At 40.0% G+C, this 24,569-nt stretch overlaps 1 protein-coding gene across 8 annotated transcripts in view; it reads left to right on the top strand.

The window, feature by feature from the left end:
• LOC131041478 (protein PLASTID TRANSCRIPTIONALLY ACTIVE 12, chloroplastic) overlaps positions 1–24,569 on the top strand; it is a 123,380-nt gene that overhangs the window by 66,761 nt on the left and 32,050 nt on the right. For 2 of the 8 annotated variants that reach the window (XM_057974591.2, XM_057974589.2), the window contains exons 2-4: positions 24,106–24,194; positions 24,274–24,369; positions 24,481–24,551. In XM_057974591.2, coding sequence (XP_057830574.1) covers positions 24,333–24,369; positions 24,481–24,551 — 108 coding nt within the window. In that variant the 5' untranslated portion in view covers positions 24,106–24,194; positions 24,274–24,332. Of the gene's footprint in view, positions 1–24,105; positions 24,195–24,252; positions 24,370–24,480; positions 24,552–24,569 lie in introns of all 8 variants that reach the window. The other 6 variants (XM_057974587.2, XM_057974585.2, XM_057974588.2 and 3 more) reach the window with 3 other exon arrangements.

Consider the following 24,569-nt stretch of genomic DNA (forward strand, 5'->3'; position numbering starts at 1 on the left):
GGGTAGGGGCCTCAACAATTGCTTGTTTTATCTCTTCGAAACCGGCCCTTCCCTCTTTGGTCCAACTGAAAGCCAAGTTTTTCTTCAACATGGAAGCGAGGGGTTTTACCATGGTGGCAAGGTTGGGAATGAACCTCCTCACAAAGTTGATCATACCAAGGAAACTTTGCAATCCTTTCTTGTGACTGGGAGTGGAAGAGAAATAATGGCCTCCACTCACTCTGGATCAATGGTCAAACCCTCCTTGGATACGATGTGTCCTAGCAATCTTCCTTGATCAGTAGCAAATACACACTTGCTAGGGTTTAAGGACACACCATACTCCTTGCATTTCATGAACACCTGCTCAAGATGACCAAGATGGTCAGCTGCATGCTTCGAATAAACGGTTATGTCATCAAGGTATACAAGCACAAACTTTGCTAATACACCCTTGAAAGCCATGTCCATTGCTCTTTGGAATGTGGCACTTGCATTGGTTAGCCCAAAGGGCATTTTGCAATAAGCATAGGTACCCCACTTAGTAGTAAATGCAATCTTGTATTGGTCTGATTCTTGGACCAAGATCTGATTGTAGCCTGAATACCCATCCAAGAATGAAAATCTTTCTGAGCCACTGACCTTTTGGAGAATCTGCTCCATAGAGGGAAGGGGATAATGATCCTTGAGGGAGGCTCTATTGAGATCCCTAAAGTCTACACATAGCCTAATTTCCCCATTCTTCTTCCTTACAGGGACAAGGTTGGCCACCCAGGAGGAGTGCTTGATAGGAAAGATGATATTGAATTCTATGAGCTTGGTCAACTCCTTCCTCATTAGTGGCTCAATCTTGGGGTTTATTGGCCTTTGTTTCTGTCTTACTAGCTTTGCATCCGGGTTTAGCTCTATGGTATGCTGGGCTAAGCTAGGGTCAAAACCCTTCAAGTCTTCATAGGTCCAAGCAACTATGTCATCATATCATTGGCAAAGCTCAACAAAGGCCTCTTGCTCAATTGAGGAACACACCTTGCCCAAGTTCAATGACCTCCCCTCAGCAACAACAACTGGCTTGTAATCGCCCGTCTTTGCAGCCAAGTTCATTTTCTTCTTCAACTGATCATCCGAGTTGAAAATGCCTTCCAAGATAACTAGACCTTTAGGCAACTTGTTGGAGTTGAGCTGCATGATTTGATCTCCATACTGGTCTTGCAGCTTAGATTGATTTTTAGCAGAAAACTCTGCTTCATTTTGCAAGAAATTGACGATCTGCTGATCACTTTCAAACACTTGCCAATTCGTTTGATTGTCTGGGACAACAGACCTCACAACAAGCCTGATGTGTTGCTCCTTTTCACTTGCAACATGCGCTGGTATGTCGAACTGAGCACCGACTACTGCAAGCCTATCAACATGCTTGTTTTGACCCCTTGGAATGCTCTGGATATTGAAGGCCTCAAATCCCAAACCTCGTGCTTGTATGATTTGAGTAGGTTGTTCTTTGCTACACTTTGGGCTCGGATGTGGTTAACAACCAAATTGTTGACATTCTACACTCAAGATGAAAATTGTTGATGTTGTCATTGATGGCAACCGACTAGTAACACGGTTCAAAGTTTACACCGGCAATAGACATCATCTATCGACACTGACAGGCACAACCAGATTATTCTCACCGGCACCCAGTCTACACCAAGAAAAGATCTTACTGGCACCCCAACCGACATGGAAATTATATTGTTTTGTATTGTAATTATATTGTATAGCCGACATGATGTATTGTAAAGACTCATATATGTATGAGATCTTATAGGTCATTTTGTAGTGTGAAAAAATATGTATGGTATGTACGCGAAGGAAGATTATGTAATTAGGTAATGATTATGAGAGCGAATATCTATATGTGTATTTTGATGTAGTAATTTTGATGAGCGAATAAGAGCAGAGCAGAGCGAAGAAAGGTTTATGGCAAAGGTATTTGACAGAGCTTAAACCGGTACTAAATCCAGCATTACAGATGCTATTTTGAGTAATACATTGTCATTGGATTTAATCATCCAATTTTTTAGTTAGTGTGACTCCTTTTTGTGATTGAGCAGTGAGCTCTAGGCTGTTGGCCTTCCTGCATGTGCAGGCCCCTAGTGTATCAATAATATTTATTCATATTGGCCAGCGAGTAAATATTGTGGGTCACAAATTCCACCGAGGTTTTTCCCCTACTGGGTTTCCTCGCCAAAATATCTGTGTTATGATGTGCATTGATGGTTATACTGTTATTTCTCTTTATTGCTTTATTGCTTGTTTACCGGTACATTAATTTGGGTTGTAAAGTTGCAAACAAGTTTAAATATTTCATACACTGGTCACCCCCCCTCTCAGTGTCTTTGGGACTGATCAAGTATCTAACACTCACTATCTCCAAATACTTGCAAAGATCTGATCTTTCTGCTTTTTGTAAGTTGGAGACCCTGGATCAAGGCTTCATACTCAGTGACATTGTTAGTGCAACCAAATTGAAGCCTAAAGGAGAAGAAATATTTCTCCTGCTTAGGAGAAACAAGCATTACCTCAGCACCTGCACCATTCGTGTTTCTTGAACCATCAAAAAACATGTTCCATAATCCCTCTGAATCTCTTTGTGCCTTGATGAGGTTAGGGATAGGAGTATCCTCTTCATGGATACAATAGGTGCGAAGCTTAGTCTCTTTAGTCTCAGCTAATGGATCAAACTGAAAAGCATTGGCCCATTCGTCCAACAAGCAATCAAAAACTTCTTGCAAGAGAGTAGCAGGCTCACGGACAACACACTCTTTCCCCTCTTCATGCAAAGTGCAATTCATGTTTATAGGGCTGGGGCTGTAGGGCTCAATGTAGTTTTTGGCAATGGGGTCTGCCCTTATGGTGACCTTGGTACCATACCTTGTTCGAAATAGCATATGGGACCAGTCAGAAGACAGGGACCCACCTATCTTGGTTGTGAAGTTTCTAGACAGGAAGATGGCAAAGAAGGCAGGGAGGTCGATGACTGATATGTCTTGCAAGATAGTGCAACCAGGGCATGCATGCAAGGTTAACTTCAAATTTTTTACCACCCTTACCGTCTTAATAGAAGTGCCATCTAACTAGACCACCTCTTTGGTCACAGGTTCGTATTCTATGCCAAGAAGATCAGCTACCTTCTTAGGCATGACTGAGCTACTAGCTCCTAAATCTATCATGCAATTGTGAACCAAGTTGTCTCCTATGATCAAGGAGAGATAGAAGGGGGGAGGCTTGCTGATCTTGCTTGAATCTTCCTCCTCCTTGGGTTGCACCAAACTGGTGGAGATTGCCCTTTCTCTGACTGCTGCCTCATCACCTGACTGATTTACATCCTTTAGTGCCTCGTTGAGCAAATCCCTTTGAGATGGGATTGAAAGGCCTCCCACATAGTGACATTGAGGTTGGCCTTCTTCATCTGATCAACTATCTTGAAAGGAACACTAGCTGATTTTAGAGGCCCCTTTGAAGCTACAAGATCTACCTTTGCTCTTTGGACGACTTGGGCCTCCTCTTGCCTCTTGTTCCCTTGCATGGTACTTTGGCTTGTCTCATGGACGATTACTTTGGGTGTTGGAGCTTGAGCTAATGTTGAAGGTGAGGCAGCCTCCATGGCTCTCTTCTTTGATCTTGCATACTGCAACATGGACTCACCATTTGTTTGGTTCAAACCACAGAATTCTGCCTCCTGCCAATTGACAAAGGTGGAATCCCTTTGTAAGTGAGCCTGAGTGCCAACACTAGGCTGATTTGGGTCATATTGCTGGCCGGAAGTGGTCAGCTCATCTTGCACTACTAAAGTTTGGATAAACCCTCCACTTTGGCATATACCTTGGTTGTGTGGCTGATTGCATGGTTGACACCAATCTTGCTCTTGGGCGAGGTTATTTTGCATTGGAACTATCGCCTTTGAGCTGCTTGCGGTTGTGGGGTTCACACTATTCAAGTGCCTGACATTGCTCCATTGGTTTTGCCCTTGAAAGGTGGCCTATTTTGCTGATAATTTTGATTTTGTGCTTGGTAAGGTTTGCTATACTGAGTTTGCTATCTTTTTAGTGCCACCAATTCATTGCCAAAGTTTTGTAGTAGAGTCTTGACCTCATGGAGCTCATTGGAGGATGTAGAGGGCGTGGATGATTGTCCTGCAGGAGTGTTGTGACGTATTCACAGATCGCCCCATTGCAAATGGGGACCCCTACTTTTTGCTTTCTGGGGTTTTCTTTCTAGGTTTTTAGGGTTTTGTCTGTTAGCCTTTGCATTTTGAGTGTTGCCAGAGGGATCACTAAGATAGCAGGCTCTGTTTTAGCTAAAGGTGAGTCAGTGGATGCTTTGGGTTAGGGTTTCTTTGAAAGTCTTCCTTAGGGCCTGGTTTTGCTCTTGTTGCTAATTGTGTCTTGCTTGGTGAGTGAATATCCTCTTTGAAGGTCTGAGTTAGGTCAAGTTGGTGAGTGATGAAGTCTGGAATGTCATCCTGATCTTCAAATGCCTTGAAATTTGGCTAAGTCTGGAATGTCTTCCTGATCCTGAAATTTGACTAAGTCTGGAAAATTGAAGAATCCTCCAAAAACTAGATTTTGCATTATAACTCTTAGAGGTTCGAAACTACTCTCAAACATCCTGACAGTATATATGGAATATAATTTAAAGTATAAGAAAGAAGAAAGATATTCCATATATGAATCCTGACGGAGAGACCAAAATTTCAATTTTGCTCCTGACCCTTCCAAAGGGTCCAGAGCGAAATTTTCCATAAGACATTCTACTTTGACCCAAACTTAGAACTAACTCATTCCCAGGCATTATTGAGGGCAAAACACTTGTTTGGATGAAGAAATGTGAGGAATGAAGTCAAGATTTGAGCCTAAATGTGAATTTCGCTCCTGACCCTTCCAAAGGGTCCAGAGCGAAATTCTTAGAAGACACCTTTTTTCGCCTTGTTTGCACTAAAAGTCTTGTTCCTTGGACATGGTAAGGGTAAATTGGTATGTTCTAGTCCTAGGAAGTGATTAAAGGCATTGGAAAATGTGGATTTTGTCCAAGACAAGAATTTCGCTCCTGACCCTTCCAAAGGGTCCAGAGCGAAATTCTTAGAAGAGACCTTTTTTCCTCTTTGTTTGCACGCAAACCTTGTTCCTTGGGCGTAGTTGGAAGGAGAATGATGTGTCTTTGCCTTTTGAGGTGATAGAATGTGAAAGAATGAAGGATTTTTTACCAAAACAAGAATTTCGCTCCTGACCCTTCCAAAGGGTCCAGAGCAAAATTTATTTTTTCTCCATTTTGCTCTTTAACTTGACCAAGTTTGGAGCTTCTAAGGAATGATTTGAAGGCCTTGAATCATATTTACCTTGGAGAGGAGGTTTGAAGCAATCAAATGATGGGAATCAACCTAGAAGGAGAATTTCGCTCCTGACACTTCCAAAGGGTCCAGAGCGAAATCCTCCATTTGACCTTCTTTTTGCCTTAAGACTTAGGTTAGCCTTGTCTGGAGCTATTTTGATGGTGGATTGCCTTGATTAGGGTGGAAGGAAGTTGGTTTGATCAAGCTTGAGGGAGGATTGGATGAATGAAGTGCGAAATCAACCTGGAAAGAGGATTTCGCTCCTGACCCTTCCAAAGGGTCCAGAGCGAAAATCCTTATAACACTCATTTCCTTCCTTGTTTTGGATAGGCGTTAGTTTCTAGGGCATGGTGGGGGTAAATTTGACATGTTGTTTGCCTTCCAGAGAAGATTGGAGTTGGAGAAATGAAGAATCAAGCCTAGAACATGATTTTCGCTCCTGACCCTTCCAAAGGGTCCAGAGCGAAATCCTAGATAGATCCTGTCCCTAGCCATGATTTTGAGCGAATTTTCCTTTTTAGGCCTAAGATTATGAAATGATGAAATGAAGTCTAAATCGAACAGGAATGCAAATTTCACTCCTGACCCTTCCAAAGGGTCCAGAGCGAAATTCTTATAGGGCTTGTCCTTGGGGAGAATCTTGAGCAAACTTCATTTTGATGTCTTCTTGTTGATGATTTAAGGTAGAAAATGCTACATTAGAATGAATTTATTATGTGTCCTTAATCATCTTATGGTTTGTTTTGCAGATGAAAGAAGACCAGGCCAGGACAAGGACGACCTCTTCCAGTCCATCATCATCAAGGACGTTCCACATACAAAAAGGGAGGATTCAAGGTGCTTTGAAGCATTTGAAGACTAGGGGTGTTCAAGGAATTCAAGCTAGCCTCAAGACCTCATTCTACAACAAGATGACAAAGAAAGGCTTCGCCAGCACTTCAAGGCAAGGTATGCTACCGGAGAAGGAAGACTTGACGATAAGAAGGCCTCATCAAGCACTTGGGAGTAAAAGAGGTACATCATTCATCAGATTGAGACAGAAAGGAGATCAAACAAGACACAGACATCAGACAAGGTGGCATCCCAGTCACTGCTCCTCCAGTCGGATTGGTCCACCTCAGTGTGTCCAGATTCAATGTACCCGACTCATCGGGGACGATACAAACTTCGAGGCACCTACCCCTGCTTCCTATTGGTCCTTACCTTTGGAATGTAATTTTCTGATTGGCTAAGGAAGTTTGTTGTAACAAACCCTAATTAGGGTTTCTATCTTGCAATCCTAGCCATTGGTTCTAAGTCAATCAGAGTTGTCAATTTGTAAAGGGCTCTCTATATAAAGCCCTGGCTCATCATTTGTAAAGATTAATAGTTAATAGTCAGTGAATAGTTAGAAATAGTGAATAGTCAGCTGATAGAATAGCAATTAGAGTAGATTAGGAGGACAAGGCAAGAAATTGTTGCCATTGATTGTAAATAAACTCCATTTTCATTGAAGTTATGGTGAAGTGTGTTGTTTCTTTGCAATATGCATGGTCTCTTGTTGAATCTTCATTTTAGATGATAGATAATTAAATTGAATGAAAGAAGTTATTGAATGCACTCGCATGGAATCCACCTAGTCCAAATCACTAGCCTTTTGCTGACTGTAAGAGTGCCTTGCGTGGTCAACTGGCATAGAACAAGCTTAATCCCGAGTCATAACACCTCTGTTGTTCACGCATTATCTTGAATGGTGATTAGTATCTGATGGTGTACGATTTGGACATATTTGAAACATCCCTTAGAAGATCGCACTGAGTTGGTGTTGAATTGTTCAACCTGATGGTGAGACCCAGCCCAGTAGGATTCCACCTAGTCATTCATCCATCTTCTCGCATTCTAGGTCTTAGAGTAGACTTCCTGAACCTTGTATCTTTTGCCATTTCTTTATCTTTCAGTTAGTAAATAGGACTTGTTATTCCAGCAAATCAGATGTTCAGGTCATCAAATGTAAGTCCCCTTGTGATTCTAGCAAAATCACATCATACTGCGAGAAGCTTATCCACACATAGAGAACCTACATATCAGAACCTTCGAGTTACTCCGACTGATCCTTCGGCGAGATCTTCAGCAGTCGGGAAACTTTGTTCAAGAGAGGATAGGTACCTTAGGTATTTTATTTTGTGTTTGGTCGTGTACAAAAGACACATCAACAGGGAGCCATGAGGATAGGAGCCACGGTGTGTTGTTGAGTAGGAGCTTTTGGGAAGAGAGGCATTGGAGGCCTTGGAGCTATCTTCCTAGCCCGAATCAAACAATTTTCTGCTCTTATGGCTATGTCATTTGCACCCGGTAGAGAGGCTCCACCCATTGATTGGATCATGACAACTATATAGCTGTTGAGAGCTCTAAGATAATATAAGAATGCATGATTTGGAGATGGCTTCACTAGAGCAGGAATCCTATTCCATGTCTTATGAAATCTGAAGTTGAAGTCTCCAATGAACTCGTTGGGTGCCCTCTTGATCGTGGTTAATTGCTCCATAAGTGATAGGTGATCACTTTTGTCTTCAAAATGGTTGCACAACCTCTCCCCCAATTCATCCCAATTGTGAATGGAACTAGACGACAACCCTCTATACCACTACAAGGCTTTGCCTTTCAAAGATGTGGCTAAGAGTTTGACAGCAACATCATCCTGAGTGATATTGTGGACGGAGCAGATGTTTGCAATGTCTTGAATGTGCTTAATGAGTGTAGTAGCTGTTTGACCAGTGAAGTATGGTATACTCTTCAACACAGCCACTGGTATGTCATTCCACTGAGTCAAAATAAGGGGACTTCCCCCATTGAAGGTAACAAAGACTTGATTTCTAGCCATGCAACTAATGGTATATTGATATGAGTGGTGGGAGCCCTTGATAGCAATGGTCTTGTAAATGGAGGAGTAGAATGAGACCTGGGAGATGGAGTGTTTACAACCTCGACACCCCTGACTGGTGATAATGAAGACCTGCCTCTCCTCCTTCTAAAGCCTGTAGATGGAAGCTCTATGAATTGAAAACTGCCTCTAGAAGACGCCCCTGTATGAATTCTGGGCATGAAATCTGCAACCGCCCTCGGAAGCTTGGAGGTCCGGAGTTCGGAACTTGGAGGTTTCGGGATTTCCGGGCCTAAGCACCTTGGAACCTGGGGATTTCGGGGTGAAGCAGAGTTTTGATGACTTGGGAACTTGGGGGTTCCGGGGTCCCAGAGTTATGAACTTTGTGTGACTACGAACTGGTCCTTGAGTAGAGTCGCCAGGTGCTTGAGAGATGACTGCCTCTAAAGGGCAAAACACTAAGAATAGCACTAAATTCTTCGCACTCTCTTGCAAGAGGTCCCATCGGGCATGCCAAAAAATGTTAGCACAAAAGCTTGCACCCTTGCTAAGCTATCAACTCAGCAACCTTGTGAAAGATGGAAACAACCCCGAAGTGTGGGACCTTGCGTGAGGGGGGTTGAATCTCCGGAGGAGGCCGACTTCCTTCTCAATCTAGGTGCAGTGTTGAACCAACTCATCACTTCAAAACTGACTTCTAAACCTATCCTAACAGCTTGCAGAGAAAAAGGGAAGAAAGAAATGCTTGAAATAAAAGGAGGTGATTCACCAAAAAGAGATAGTTCCTTTCCCCACTCGAAATGGCACAAGGAATCAGTTGAAAAGCCCAAGAGATGCACAAACTTCAATTGCATGAGTGACCCAAATGCATGTGTAGAGGGTGGAATTTTCTAAGTGTCAAGAGGGGAGAAGGATTCCCACAAAATCACACTCAGAAAACCAGTTAGCACAACATACATGTGAAGGTAAACCACGAACATACACTTATAATGAAGGTAAGAACACATACAAATCATACATAAGTTGAAGGAAGGCAAGAATAGAGATCTTCAATTAATCATAAGGCTAAAGGCCAATCTTACAGTTGCAGAAATGAAAAAAAAGATTACAAGTCTTCAAGAGAAGAGAAGAGCATAAGAAAGCTCAAGGCAGCAGGGAGAGAACCCTTTACAATGAGGCCTCACAACCTTATATAGAAAAATGGGTTACAATGGTGATCATGACCCCTGCATGTCAGTCTGGGAGTGCAGGGAAGTGCATGCACTTGGCTTTTACATGCAAGCAACCTAGCCATACCTCAAAAGGCAATTCTAAGGAAGGTGGGTTGACTAACCCTCCAAAGTTAGTCATGACATAAGTCACTAAGCATGGCCCCGTACCTTCCTTGATGGAAATCTTGCCAAAAAACACTTAATGCACCCTTGTGGCTCCACAAAAGAAAGCGCACAAGTCACCAAGTTGTTGGAGCATTAAAAGCCTCGAGTGTGGATTACGCCATCCGGAAGTGTCGCTAGTCGGAAGGAAGCCCAGAGACTTCGGAAGCTCGGATTCCCGAAGTGAGGAAGACAAGGAAAAAACTTCGGAACCTCGGGGTTCTGGAGTTCTGGGATAGAGAGAAGAAGAGATGGAAAAGGCCTTCGGAACCTTGGGGTTGTGGAGACTTTGGAAGCTCTAGAGAGAAAAGGCAAAAGGGGAAGTAACTTCAGAACCTCGAGGTTTCGGAGTTCCGAGGAGAAGAAGGAAGAAGGGGGAGGAGGGAACCTTGGGGTTTCAGGGTTAGGGGAAAGGCAAGGCAAGGGAACTTCGGAACCTTGGGGTTTTGGAGTTCCGGGGAAATGCGCAAAGGAACTTCGTAACCTCGGGGTTCCGGAGTTTCGAGAAGGGAAAGGGCTAAAGAGAGAAGGGGAACTTCGGAACCTGGGGGTTCTAGAGTTCCGGGGAAAGGAGAAGCTAAGCTAGGGAAGGAAATTTAGACCCTCAGGGTTCCGAAATTCTGGAGAAATTGGAGAAAAGATGAGGGAAGGGAGGGAACTTCAGAATCTTGGGGTTCTGGAGTTCCGAAGAAGGAAAGAAAGCGGCTAAGGCAAAGTACTTCGGAACCTCAAGTTTCCGGAGTTCTGGGGAAGAAGAAAAGGCCAAGGGAGGAACTTCCTCCAGACAAGGCAACACTTCACACTTCATGATTCTTCTCTCCTTGATCAACTGGGGCCGCACTAGTCCATGGAACATATCTCTGATCGGTTCTCACTGATGGACCAAGGGTGTCATAAAATGACAACATAGACTTTACAAATTCAGCACAGATGTAGACTCTGTCACGAATCCACTCCTTTGGAAGAACTAGGGTTTCGTCCAACCCTTCTTCAACTCCCAAAGGTTTTCATCTCCAAAAATCATTAATCATTTATTAAGTCAAAAGCATGAGCAATCCATCATTAGGAACCCCCTTATAAAGATCTCTAGGAAGTATCTAGAAGATAGGCTGACTTGAAAAAATATAATTACTAAAGTGACATAATAATATTTTATTATTTTATTGTTATTTAATTAAATTAATTAATATTAAGTCATCATTTGAATATTTTATTGAGCAGGATTGTGTCTGGACTCGTATACTCTTACATCACATTTCTTGCAAATAGTGTATGATTTTTTTTTTCTTTTTTTGGCTGATAGACATTTCCTATGGACATTGATTGGATGATAGGGGGAGGAACAACCATTGCCCATGTAGTTTTGTGACCATCTCTCGCAATGACACCAAATTGTTTGTCACTAATTCTATGCCATTAGATTATAACAATATAAATAATAATAGTAGTAACAATGAACACAATAAATACAAGCTAAATAGATCCTTCATATAGGCTTTGTCTTTACAATTGTTTGGGTTCCTTAACATAGACTTGCTTTGTAAGTGACAATATGTATGGTGATTGGCCTCACAACCTTCGACAACTAGACATAGGAAGTTACATAACTATCTAACGCCAACAAAAAACAATGAGCCAACTACAACAAAACATTATTCAATCAATAGTCTACAAATGAAGCATTGATTGTTATTTGTTTTTGGCACCATTGTTAAACATTGGTTCTCTCTTCAAGCATTCGTGCCAACTACTCCAGGCTTTAGTGCATGTACTTTGAGGTGTAGGTTGGTTTCGTTTGAACAATGCTAAATATTGTTGCATGTTTAATCCTGTTGCATTGAATAGTTTTATAGGCATTGAATTGTTCCAATCAGATCTGGACATTTTTAAAAATTAATTTTTCTATTTTAGAAATAAATCTTTCATTTCTTTGCAATTCCATGACCAAATCAACTTGCTTGACTCAATCCGGCAATGTAATGTTGTAATGTCCCCTTCTAACCAGCATTAGCCAATCAGGGTCAGTCTATTGCCAGGTCCTTGTAGACTAATGTATTGGATAGAGGACGGATGTTTGGGTTAATTTTCACTAGGTTTAGATGGTTTGCTCAAGTGGAACAAGAGGTATTAGTTATTATTTACCAAATCTCAAAGTTGCCAAGTTAAAAATTTATTAACGCCCAAGTTATACTCCTCCAAAGTTCACTTAAGTCTAGAGAGAGAGTGAGTGCCCTTTGAGGAGAGAGAAATTGGTATTAAAGAAGATTAAAGAAAAGGTGGGCACTAGGATGTGTTGTGACGTATTCACACATCGCCCCATTGCAAATGGGGACCCCTACTTTTTGCTTTTTAAGGTTAGTCTTTCTGGTTTAGTCTTTTAGGTTCTTGGCTTTTAGTCTTTGCATTGAAGGGTCGCCAGAGAGATCATTAGGATAGCAGGCTCTGCTTAAGTTGATGTGGGTTAGTAGGTGGTCCAGGTTATGGTCTCTTTGAAAGCCTTCTCTAGGTCAAGCCTTGCTGTTGTTTCTAGGTTAGGTCTTGATTGAGTTTGAGGAAGTCCTTATATCCTGCTAGGGTGGCCTTGCCTTTAAGACCTAGGGCATTTAGTCAAGGAAGTGATGAGGAATTTGAGCACAATTGCCAAATTCGCTTCTGACCCTTCCAAAGGGACAAGAGCGAATTTCCTTAGAAACCTCTTTTGCTCCCAGTCTAGACCTCAAAGCTTACTCCTACATATTGACTGAGTGAGGAATGACCTATTTTTGCCTTGTGAACAAAGTGAAATAACGAAAAGTGACGAATTTATGCAAAAAAGCAAAATTTCGCTCCTGACCCTTCCAAAGGGTCCAAAGCGAATTTCTCTAAAAACCTCTCCTGCTTCTAACATGGGTTAAAATCCTTGATTCCATGCCTTGATTGAATGAAAAATGATCTATCTATGCCTTTGGAAATGAGTTGCAACCAAGTGAAATGAGGAAAAGAGGAATTTATGCAAAAAAGCAAAATTTCGCTCTTGACCCTTCCAAAGGGTCCAGAGCAAAATTCCTAGATAGGTCTTGTCCTTCCAAAGGTACCTAAGCAAAATTGTTAAGATGCACTTTTCATTCAACATTTTGACTAGGTGCCTCCTTAAGGTGATTTTTTGGTGAGTCCTGAGGTGAGAACAATGTGATTGAGGCTGAGGTTTGAGTGTTTGGAAGGTATCTAAGACTAATTCCTCAAATTCACTCCTGACCCTTCCAAAGGGTCCAGAGCGAATTTCCTTATATCTCCTTTCTTGGTCCTAATTTGCATCACAAACCTTGCTCCCATGGTGTCTTTGAAGAAGATAAATACACTAGGAACATGAGGACATGGAGAATTTGGGCAAAACCACCAATTTCGCTCTTGACCCTTCCGAACGGACAGGAGTGAATTTTCTTAAAACACCTATTTGCTCCTTGTTTGCATCGAACCCTTAGTTCCTATGGTGTGATTAAGGCTAGATTAATGACCTAAAGTGATTTGGGACCTAGAAGAATGCCATTGGACCTTGAATGAGTTAGGAAGTTGACCAAGAGTGCAAATTTCGCTCCTGACCCTTCCAAAGGGTCCGAAGTGAAATTTTTTTAAGCTCCTGACCCTTCCAAAGGGTCTAGAGAGAAATCCTTAGGGGGGACTCCTTATTTCATCTAATGCACCCAAATGATCTTGTTTTAGGTTAAATTGAGGGCGAATTCACTTGATGATGATAGAGGAAGATTTGAAAAGTAAGGAATTTGAGCATAAAAGCAAATTTCGCTCCTAACCCTTCCAAAGGGTCCAGAGCGAAATTTGTCTAATCTCCCGACCCTCTCAAAGGGTCCAAGGTGAAATTCTCCAAATGACCTAATTCCTCACTAGAAACATTGAATGGTGGTCATGCATGGCAGTGAAAAAGGATGAGAATTGAGCCAAACAGAGCAAATTCGCTCTTGACCCTTCTAAAGGGTCCAGAGCGAATTTCTCCATAAAACATTATATCTTGCTCAAACTTATGAACTAACTCATTCCCAAGCATTTTCTGAAGGCAAAACACTTGTTTTGATGAGAAAAGGATGAGAAATGGAGTTTTGTAAAGGAAAATCAAGCAAAATGCAAATTTCGCTCCTGACCCTTCCAAAGGGTCCAATGTGAAATTCCTAGAAAGACTCTATTTTGCCTAATGTACTAAACGAACCTTGTTTTGATAGCAAATTGACTTGATGGTGATAAGAGGAGGTGTAGTAAGTTAAATTCAAGACAAAGAAAGGATGAATGGATGAAGAAATTGAGCCTAGGAAGAATTTCGCTCCTTGACCCTTCCAAAGGGTCTAGAGTGAATTCTCCTAAAACACATATTTCCTCGTTGTTCAAATCAAAGTTTTTGTTCCTAGGATATGGTTGAGGGGGGATTGATATATTCTTGCCTTAAGAAGTGAATTGAGGTGAAGGCAGTGATGAATTTGAGCCAAGAATACAAATTTTGCTCCTGACCCTTCCAAAGGGTCCAGAGCGAAATTCCTAAAACCTCTATTTTGCTCCATGTTTGAGACCAAGATCTTTTTTCCTATGGCGTAGTTGAGGGAAGATTGATATATTCTTGCCTTGAGAAGAGATTTGAGGCAAAGAGATGATGAAATTTGAGCTAAAATGCAAATTTCGCTCTTGATCCTTCCAAAGGATCTAGAGCGAAATTCCTAAGAGGTCTAATTTTTTGCCTAGACCCTTGAGTGAAACCTATTCCTAGGCAATCTTGGAGGCCAATGATTTGATCGTGGTAAGGTAAGGTTGAAAATGAGGTCTAATTGAGAAACTTTGTCAATTTTCGCTCCTGACCCTTCCAAAGGGTCCTGAGCGAAAATCTCATTATAGGTCCTGTCCCTGGAGAAGATCCAAAGTGAATTTCATTAGAAGGCCTGTCCTTCCAGAGGGTCTAAAGCGAAATTGGTCCTAATGCCTTCTTGTTGATGATTTAAGGTAAGAAATGCCATGTTAGAATCAATATATCATGTATTCTTAATCATCTTTTGTTTATTTTGCAAGTCTATCAAATCAAGCTGGAAGGAGAATAGGCTAGGACAAGGGCGACCTCTTTAGGTTTCATCATCATTAAGGACGCCTTGGATGCATGAGAAGGTACTCAAAGTGCTACTAAATTGGAAGACTTCAAGTGTTCAAGGAGTTGCAAGCTATCCTCAAGATCTTTATTCTACCACATGGAGAGATCACAAGATATCAAAAGAAAGATCTTATAGAACTTCAAAGCAAAGTGAGCTAGTAGAGAAGATGACTTGACCATGACTTCCTATCACCATAATGCAAAATCGAGAAGAGGCCTCATCAAACACTAGAGAGTCAAGGAGGGGTATGCTATTCATCAAGTACATCAAGGACGAAGGAGGATCAACCAAAGTCAGTACAAGGGGTATGTTGAAGAAGCAGATAGTTTCAGAAGAGTTAATCAAAGTTAGCTTCTTATCATCATCACATTGAATATCAAGAAATACAATGTTCCTTGACCAAGCATAAACGCAAGACAAGGTGGCATCCCAGTCATTGTTCCTCCAGTCAGATAGGTCCACATCAACATGTCCAGATTCAATGTATCCGACTCATCAGTGATGGCACAAACTTCGAGGCACCTACCCCTGACATCTATTGGTTCTCAAATTTTGAAATGTAATTTTCTCATTGGCTAAGGGAGTTTGTTGTAACAAACCCTAATTAGGGTTTTCATCTTGTAATCCTAGCCATTGATTGTAAATCAATCAGAGCCATTGAAATGTAAAGAGCTCTCTATATAAAGCTTTGGCTCTTCATTTGTAAAGGTCAATAGTGGGTTAATAGCTAGAATAGTGAGTAGTGATTAAATAGCAATTAGAGTAGATTAGGAAGAGAAGGCAAGAAATTGTTGCCTTGATTGTAAATGAACTCCATTTTCAATGAAGTTATGGTGAAGTGTGTTGTTTCTTTGCAATATGCATGGTCTCTTGTTGAATCTTCATTTTAGATGGTAAATAATTAGATTGAATGAAGGAAGTTATTGAATGCACTCGCGTGGAATCTGCCTAGTCCAAACAACTAGCCTCTTGCTGATTGTAAGTGCGCCCTGCATGGTCAACTGGCATAAAATGAGCTTAATCTCGAGTCGTTACACGTCTATTGTTCATGCATTAACTCGAATGGTGTTCAGTGTCTGATGGTGTACGATTTGAATATATTCGAAGCATCCCTTAGAAGATCGCACTGAGTTCGTGTCGGATCGTTCAACCTAATGGTGAGACCCAACCCAGTAGGACTCCACCTAGTCGTTCATCTATCTTCTTACATTCTAGGTCTTAGATTAGACTCTCTAAACCTTGCACCTTTTGGTTATTTCTTTATTATTCCGGTGAGTAGATAGGACTTGAGTTCCAGCAAATCAGATGCTCAAGCATTCGAATGTAAGTCCCCTTGTGATTCCAGCATAATCACATCACACCATAAGAGCTTATCCACACATAGAGAACCTACATACCAGAGCCTTGGAGTTGCCTCGATTGATCCTTAGGCGAAATCTTCAGCATTCGGGGAAACTTTGTTCAAGAGACGATAAGATACCTTGGTATTTTATTCTGTGTTCGCATGTGCATAAAAAACACATCAACAGGATGGAGAGAGAAAAGGTATTAGTGAGACTCTAGAAATTAATTAAAAACTCAAGTTGAAGTCTTAAAGTGACAACTTGGGAAAGACACCCTCATTAGGGTGTTTGGACCCAAAGTCTTATAAAAAGCAACTTGGAGTTCATTTTGGGGATGTCTTGGTTAAATATTTTCTTGCTCTGGCTTCCTGAGAGGAGCAACTTGTGAGGTCAAAACTCTCACAAGTGATTACACCTGCATGTAATATCCCCTTTTTAGCAGACATGGATTTTTGGATGATTAGCCTAGCATTCTGACCCTCGTAGGCTAATGAGTTTGTGAAATATCCCCCATCCTTTTGAGGATTGAAATAAGGAGGTATTTGCTGTCAAAACTGCATGTTATACTGTTCTGAAACTGTGTGTTATGCAACTTTGGTTTTGCGTGTTATGCAGATAGTGTTTACAAATTTGCAATGTGGGCCAATACACATAAATGTCTCAAGACAAACAACTACAAAATGATCCTAAAGATCCTCAAAACTGATAGCGATCAAAAGAACAACTAACTCATATGATTCAATTTCAAACTGAACATCAAATCAAGTGATAACAGCAAATGGACATTTTATCAAACACTTGTCATGTGTCCTCAGAAAAAGATAGTATGATGTGATGCAAACCCAAACTTCCTTCTGCTTATTTCATTTCATATGATGTACCAAATTACAATATAATGACAACCTAATGATATGGGCAACTAATTAATGATTACATGGACTGTCACTTTTCAGACTTTTGACGACTTAGGGACTACAATCATACAGATACTGAAAATTTCTCAATGAAAGCAATTTAAAAAGAACCTGGCCAAGTCGCCTTGAAGGAGCATACAATGATTGATGTCTTTGACTTTTACCATGCCAAATCGAACCCCATCTAAGCCGCCCCTGCTGCTGCAATGTATTGACTGAATACAATATATGTTAGCCAAATTCTCCTTAAGACTCCACCAAAATGATTGCCTTATTGGCTGGGATTGATCGCCCTCAATGTGAAGTTTGGAAGTCAAATGCTTGAGCTAGGAACCAAAATGTAAGGAGATGGCAGTCAGGTTCAATTTCTGATTTGAAATTAATTGGAGGCCGATCCCTTATCAGTTCACCTCCAAATTGCCATAAAGAGAATCACCTAAGTCTCTTATTAAAATTGCTAACCTCCAAATGAAACTTTAATGCTTCAATGATGTGTAGTGAGCAAAATCAGGGTTAGGAGTATGCAGATTGATCTTCACTTCAGACTGAGAATATGAGCTGCCAGCATGTGATATTCCTCCAACAATCTCCTCAATAGGTTTGGCTATCCTTCCTTGAGCAAATCCGATATGCAATGATCGATGCCAACCTGAAAATGGCCAATCTGAAAATGATCGATGCAACCACCATGACCAACTGCAAAAACCTTTGATATGCACAAATAGGAAGACTGAAATGTCTCCCTCTCAATCGCAACTCCTCGGAAGATCTTTCACTTCCTCAATTATGCCAATCACCAGGAGTTTCCATTCCCAAATGATTATCTGCAGACAACCTTCCATCTCCGCAAGTCAACACAATAAATGATTCTCAACAACTGATGACCAACAATGAGTTATCCTCCTCTATTTATTTCTTCCTTACCCAATCATATCATTTCTTCTAGAAGATCTCCTCATAAGGGTACGTACACTTTATTATTATTTATTACACATTAAATTAATTGCGCTTTATAAAATAATATTATATTGAAATTAAAGTGCACATGCCTCGTAATATGTGTAATCTCCTTATTTCACCTTTAAACCCATGAAACATGAAATGTGAAGCCATAAGCTACTGTAACTCGACCCCCTAATCAATCCTCTTGGCCTACAAGGGTCGGGTGATAGGCCAATCCCCTTCCTCCGCTCCTCGCAAACCGTCTATGCTCTTTTTTTGCAGCACTTGACCTCTAGCTATTAATCAGATTCTTATCAGTCCTCAGCGGCTACCAGCCAGGGCCCTTCCGGGACAACTCTTTGCTTTGCTCGCTTCCCCACTCCTTCCGAATGCTCTAGGCTGGGTGGGAGGAGATAGTTGTTGTTGGATTGGCCTACGAGCGTCGGGTGATAGGCCAATCCCGTGAAAAACTGAGGACTAATGTGAAGGGGACATTACAGTGTGGACAGACGGTCTTCTTTAGTTGGCATTTTCATCCTGGATTCAGTATGCTTTGGTTTGGATTTCTTTTGGCATCATTTGTTCTTCTTTTTCTATACTTACTATTTATAGTAAGTATTGGGTCGATCGAGATGGACCCTTTCTATTTTTAGTAGGAGCATATGGTCACATGTGGAATAGCAAGGTGGGCTCCCATTTCAGATGGCATAGCAAAATAATAAGTATTTTGAGAGATATTGATGTTTAATTGGCCTAAATAATAATTATTTATTAAAAGGTTATATTATTAAGTTATAACTTAACTTAATAATTGAGGGTCAAGTCATCATTGAAAGGGGGCCATTAATACAATTAATTATGGGCTCCATTATTAATGAGAAATTAAAAGATTTCCTAAGTCTAAATGAAAATAACATTTTAAATGTTATTTAAATTGCTTTATTGGAAATCAAACCATGTGGAGAATATAATAGTCTTCAAGCTAAACTGAATTCATTATCTGATTGTTATTTCTTTCAACTTGATATTGGAGAGCATTGGGATTTGGAGAGACCAAGGGTTTTTGCAAGTTTTCAGAGCTTTTTGGCATTGGAGTGTGTAGCTACTTCGTTGTGACAGCTACTTGAGGTGGTGAAATATCTTCCGAGGGGGTTGCTTTTGAGTTGGCTGTAACCAGCAGTCAAATTTGTGCAAATTGGAGAAAGATCGATCAAGGTTTCTGAGCAGTTTTTTTGTGAAATGCAGAATAATTATGGGGCTGTGTTAATTCAACGTTGGGCACAGTAATTATAGGCTGTACAGCCTTCTCACACTCAGCCGTACTCTTTTCTTCCTTAGCCATACTCTTCTAGAGGTGAAGCGAATATTTCTGAAGGTGGAGAAGTTAATTACTGCAGCAGGTTGGAATCTAAATCAGACCCAGTAGTGGCTACCAACAATCAGGTTTTAATTTAATGAACTTCATCCTCCATTTGGAAAAGCATTTGGTTGTAAGAATTGTTGAACAAGTTCAATGAAGGAAGGAGAGGTTGCATGATAAATGTTTGATATAATGCCTATGGTTATAATCTTCATAGATAGCATAACAGTTTGCATGCCAACTGTTTGAGTTAATGTCTAGTTGCTGTAGGTGCATATTTACATTGTGTCGGTCATCTATTTGCATTCAAAAAAGACAAAGAATAGCATTTACATCTTGCTTATTCAATTTTAGATCATTGCAAGCCTTCAAACTTCATTTACATGTATCAAAAGTAATTGCAAACCAAACTGAAGTTAAAACAACAAGTACAAATATTGTATGCAAAGTGTTCGACAATATTCCTTGGAGTTCAAATAAGCAAAAATAGGGTCAGATTAGCCAATGGATATTACACTGCAGTTGTGGAAGACTATCTCAGGGTGTGTAGGGAGATTCTACTTCAGGGATCTCATTGGTGCATGTAATGTCCCCTTCTCAGGCGTAATGTTTCAGTTGACCGATGGCCTATTTCGGAGACCCGTAGGCTACTCAATGGATGAAATTAGGGTTTCCAATTTTGGAGGGAGTTGTTGCTCGTGAATTAGAGTTTGGATTGCTGATTCTTTCTGGGTTTTCAAAGGGCTTCGCAGTGGTATGTCCGGCTTTGCGTTCCGAGTATTTTTTGGAATTTACTATTTTTAGTAAATTCTATTTCTGGCAGTGGTCTTGATTATTTTGACACAGTTGGTTCTCTTCTTCAGTTGGTTCAGTTGGTTTTGTCACTTTTGGCCTTGGGATGTTTTTGGAGAGATAAGTTCATTTCATTTAAATAATGTTATGTTTTAATGTTATATTTTAAAGTTGACCCCTTGGCCTAGCTTCATCACTTCAAGTTGTTTTAAAAGGTGGTCTTCAAGGGTGGACGCATCATGGAAGGGATTTAATATTTCCTAAGGTCTAAAATCTTGCTTATGAAAAGGGGTGCCAACTTTATGAAGAGAAGTGAATTAAAATAAAGGTTAATTAAGCTTTTAAAAGTGGTGCCATTTCTTGGAGGAAAATTCAAATGTGAAATTAGGGCGCACTTTCTAGAAGCCTCTAGAGATCCCTTGTTAAGCTTATAAATGGAGGCCTCTTCCCTTCATTTGGCATCTTATGTCTATTGTAATGTTACTCTGCCGGAATGGTATTGGGGTTGCTTCGAGGAATGAATGCCTCCTAGCCTTGGCATTGCTTCTTGCTTGAAAGATAACAACTAGTGGTGATTTAGTGTAGTTGTGAGAGTTTGTAGTGGGGATTGCATTGTAGCTTGAGTTGTGCTTGAAGTTCAGTTATTTGCATTTCATTTCATTTTCGGGAGTCACGGTTAGTAGGGCAGATTTTTAGTTTCACTCATATATTTCAAAATAAAAACATATTCATTCTGGGTATTGCATATTTCCTCTTGTTTTGGCTGGGCGCTCCTTTGTGCAAATTTGCAGATTCTAATATGAAGTGTTTTATTTTATAGAGAAGAATTGCCATTCTTGCGTGGCGTCACTGTTGGGAATTGCCCTAGGGTTCATGATAAATAATCTATTGGGTTAATGTCTGATTTCTTGGTATTGGTTGGGTCGCCTCCTTCATAGGAAGCCATTGCTTTTGGTTTTGGGTCATTCGGACTAGTATTGAGAGAGTAATGAGCATTTTAGTGATTCTATGTGTTGTTGATTAAGCATTTTATTGTGCAGGTCTGTCATAAATCAGAATATTAAGATTGATCCTTGAGTAGAATTTCTTGGACTTATCATTTTTGTTAAGCCCGGGAGAGCCTTCTATATTGTTACAGCATTGTATAGTCTTAATCCTATGATCTTGGCAAGCATTTACTATCATATTGTAAGCTGAACAGTAGTACTGGCAACATTTCTTCTCATTTTCATTTCATGCTTGTTATTTACATTTAATTCCATTTCTAAGTTCTTAGCATCTCCGCCATATGGTAGCTCCATTCCCATCTTGGGTTTGAAAGCACATGCTTGATGTCGAGTTTTCCTTTCAGCAGTTGTAATTGTAAAGATTCTCTGACCATATGTTAGTCCATCTTGGGCACATTCTTGGTTAGAGTTGCTTTCAGCATGCACCAAGATCCTTTGACCATATGTTAGTCCATCTTGGGCACATTCTTGGTTAGAGTTACTTTCAGAATGCTTTAAGACCCTCTGACCATATGCTCACGCCTTGCCCAACCCGGGATCCTGGTGTACATTCTTGGTTAGAGTTGTTTTCCGCATCGTTTTGGTTTAAGTGCTAACCCTAACGGATGTGTGTTGCATTATTCTTTGTAATTGAAAAATTGAAAAAAATTGGTCTGGGATATTTCAGTGCATCAAAGGAAAATTAGTTTTGAAGACATTTTGCTGGTTGTGGTTGAGCAAGGTGCTTGCTTGTGAGGATGACCCCCTTATTTAGCTTGTTTGGAGCAAGAATTACTTTTTGCATTCCAGCGTTGGGTTTGCAAGATTCATTTAATACCAGCAGTTGGGTCAGTTTACATCAGGTTTTTTGAAGACCCAAGAGCATTTGATGTGGATTTCTGAGTGTGCAGCTTGCTTGTCTAGCTGCACTATTCTTGGTAATTTTTGGGAGTTCTAGAAGACTTTTCTATTGCTGATCAGTGCTTATCTATTCAGCTTCTTCATCTTCAGCTGATTGGAGTAGGTATTCAGTGATTTCAGAGGGTTAGAAGGTTACTAACAGCACCAAATCTGATTCACATCAGGCCGTGCAACTCCTATCAAGATGTGATGTTACTAGGTCTAGTTGCCTAGATTTGAGGGCTCCTTTTGCACTTCTTGAGTGCCTAAATCAGACCTCACTGTTGAGAGGAATTTCTAAGCGGATGGGACAGTTTTGAGAGAGCTGCAAATGATTTTCTTAGTTCCCTATGTGGCTGCCAACTTGGTATTTTCTGTGTCCTATGTGTTTGCTAGCTTGATGATTCTAATTAACAAGACACCTGTTTGGATCTTTCCTTCATCAAGTTTCAGAGACCCTTATTAGGCATGCTTCAATCTGATTTGCAAGAGCTATTTTTAAACTAGGGCATTCTCTTTTGCAGCAAATTTTGTAACTTGGAAACTATAAAGAAATCTGGAAATTAAGTTCTCAGGTTCCACAGTTTTTTATGCTTTTTTCAGAATTGTCATTTATTGCAAGAATATTGTTGTTTACTATTATCTATCCAAAAAAACATTGCGAACAAAATACACCAAACCCTTCTACAACTTCTGTCTAGTTCTAAAAGATAAAATCAATCAAATAAATAATAATATCAATTCTGGTCTTAACCAAGAACTGATATTACAAATGTTTACATATGCTATATTGCATATATTTACTGAACATGACTTTCCATTGTATATTTTATATTTGAAAATTTTGGATTTTTTTTCCTCTACCTGCACAAATTCAGATTTCAAAATTTTGTAACAATGATTGGCATGATTGATGTAGTAATTAGTGACGAGAGACATCAGCCAAAGGAGATATGATTTAATGTCATCGAAGATATCTCTGTAGTTCATTAGAACATGGTCCTTTTCTTTTGTTGTGGTAATTAGATAAATGAGGATGTGTGTATGGTCACTGCTATGTGACATGTCTTTGCATTTATCAATTCTGGTCTTGTTAAAAATGTGATTGCAAATTTGTATGCATAGACTCCATTATATTCTTCTGGACATCTGGTGACAATGCTGATTAGTTAGTGCTAAGTAGTTTTGGGCTAGTACTAATGGATTCTTGATGTTGTGAGCTTGTTAGGAAAACGTTACATCAACACGTCACTTTTCACAGCATGGTGAGCAACTTAAGAATTTGCTCCTAGTTCTGCACACTGACTGAACAAAGATGTGCTGCTATGGATAGATTTCATTAAATTCGTGTGGATATCGAGTGCCAATGCTAAGTGGTTTGTGCTAGCATTGGCTTAGTTCTAAGGACTTTTTTAGTGATATATGCTTGTTAGGCAAAAGGTACAGTAATGCATAATGTCATTTTTGATGGCATGTTGAGCAGCTTGAGAATTCACTCCTGGTTCTGAACACTGACTGAAATTTAACATAGAAGGTTTGACATGAGACAATACATACAGAAAAGGTGTCAAATTATTGCTATATTTCTTAATTTTTTACTTTACAAATCAAGATTATTGCAGGTTGATTAAGTATATATATCTTACCATTCTGTAAAATTTGGTTTGGGTAAATGATTAATTGGAGTCAAATTTAATTATCCTTGTCACTGCCAAAGGGGTTGAGTTCAATTGTTGAAAGCTTTGGGTTCTCATTTTGGAGACCCAAGTTCAAATCCCCAAAGTGACATCCAAAACTAGAAATCAGAGTGGTGACTCTTGGACTTCTATTGTGGACTTGAATGTAATATCTAAGTTGTATTTTAATATTAAAATGTAGGTGATTCTTAGTCTTCTTGTGTTGGGCCCTGAGGGTTAGCTTGAGTGGTGTGGTTGCCACCTCTTAAGAGTGGTTTGTTAGCAATCCGAGTTTGGTTCTCTTTGGATTTTAGTTTCGATATTTTTAAAGTGTTACTGGTGTTAATGCTAGAGGGGCAAAGATCCCTCAATTTCTGACATAACAATAAAATAAAATAAAATAATTCATTGTCATTGTTGTGTTGGTGCTTTATGTTTCCTGTTTGCTTTGAAGTTATCGAATTAACTAGTAGAGTTTTATTTCAGGTGTGGGGGATTACTTAAGATCTGTTTCTCATGATTATATGACGCTGGGAGGCTGCATTTGAGATACTTGGTTTGGAAATTTGATTCCTGTATTGACTTTACATTGGGACTAATATTTGTAATTGTATTTTGTGCTGATTCTTACAGCAAATATGGTGTCTACTGCAGAAATGTAAGGAAGACTGAAAGCCTTTAAACAAGTTTCTTAATCCAATTTTACATCTTACATGGCCTTTTCTTTAGCAGTGTGGTCTTTCAATACAGGTTTGATTCTGACTCTAATCAAAATCTTGCTCTATACGGGTAGAGTGCAGTTTAGACCAGAAATTTATTATTTATGGGCATAAATTAGAAAAATGTTTGTCTTTTCTGCAGATGGTATTTTGCAGCATAATGTACATCTGCCCCATTATTCAGGCTTAAAATTCCCAAGACAAAAAGTTCTTGTAAGTTTTATGTCTTGG

Source organism: Cryptomeria japonica, chromosome 7, assembly GCF_030272615.1.
Source record: "Cryptomeria japonica chromosome 7, Sugi_1.0, whole genome shotgun sequence".
NCBI classification, from domain to species: domain Eukaryota; kingdom Viridiplantae; phylum Streptophyta; class Pinopsida; order Cupressales; family Cupressaceae; genus Cryptomeria; species Cryptomeria japonica.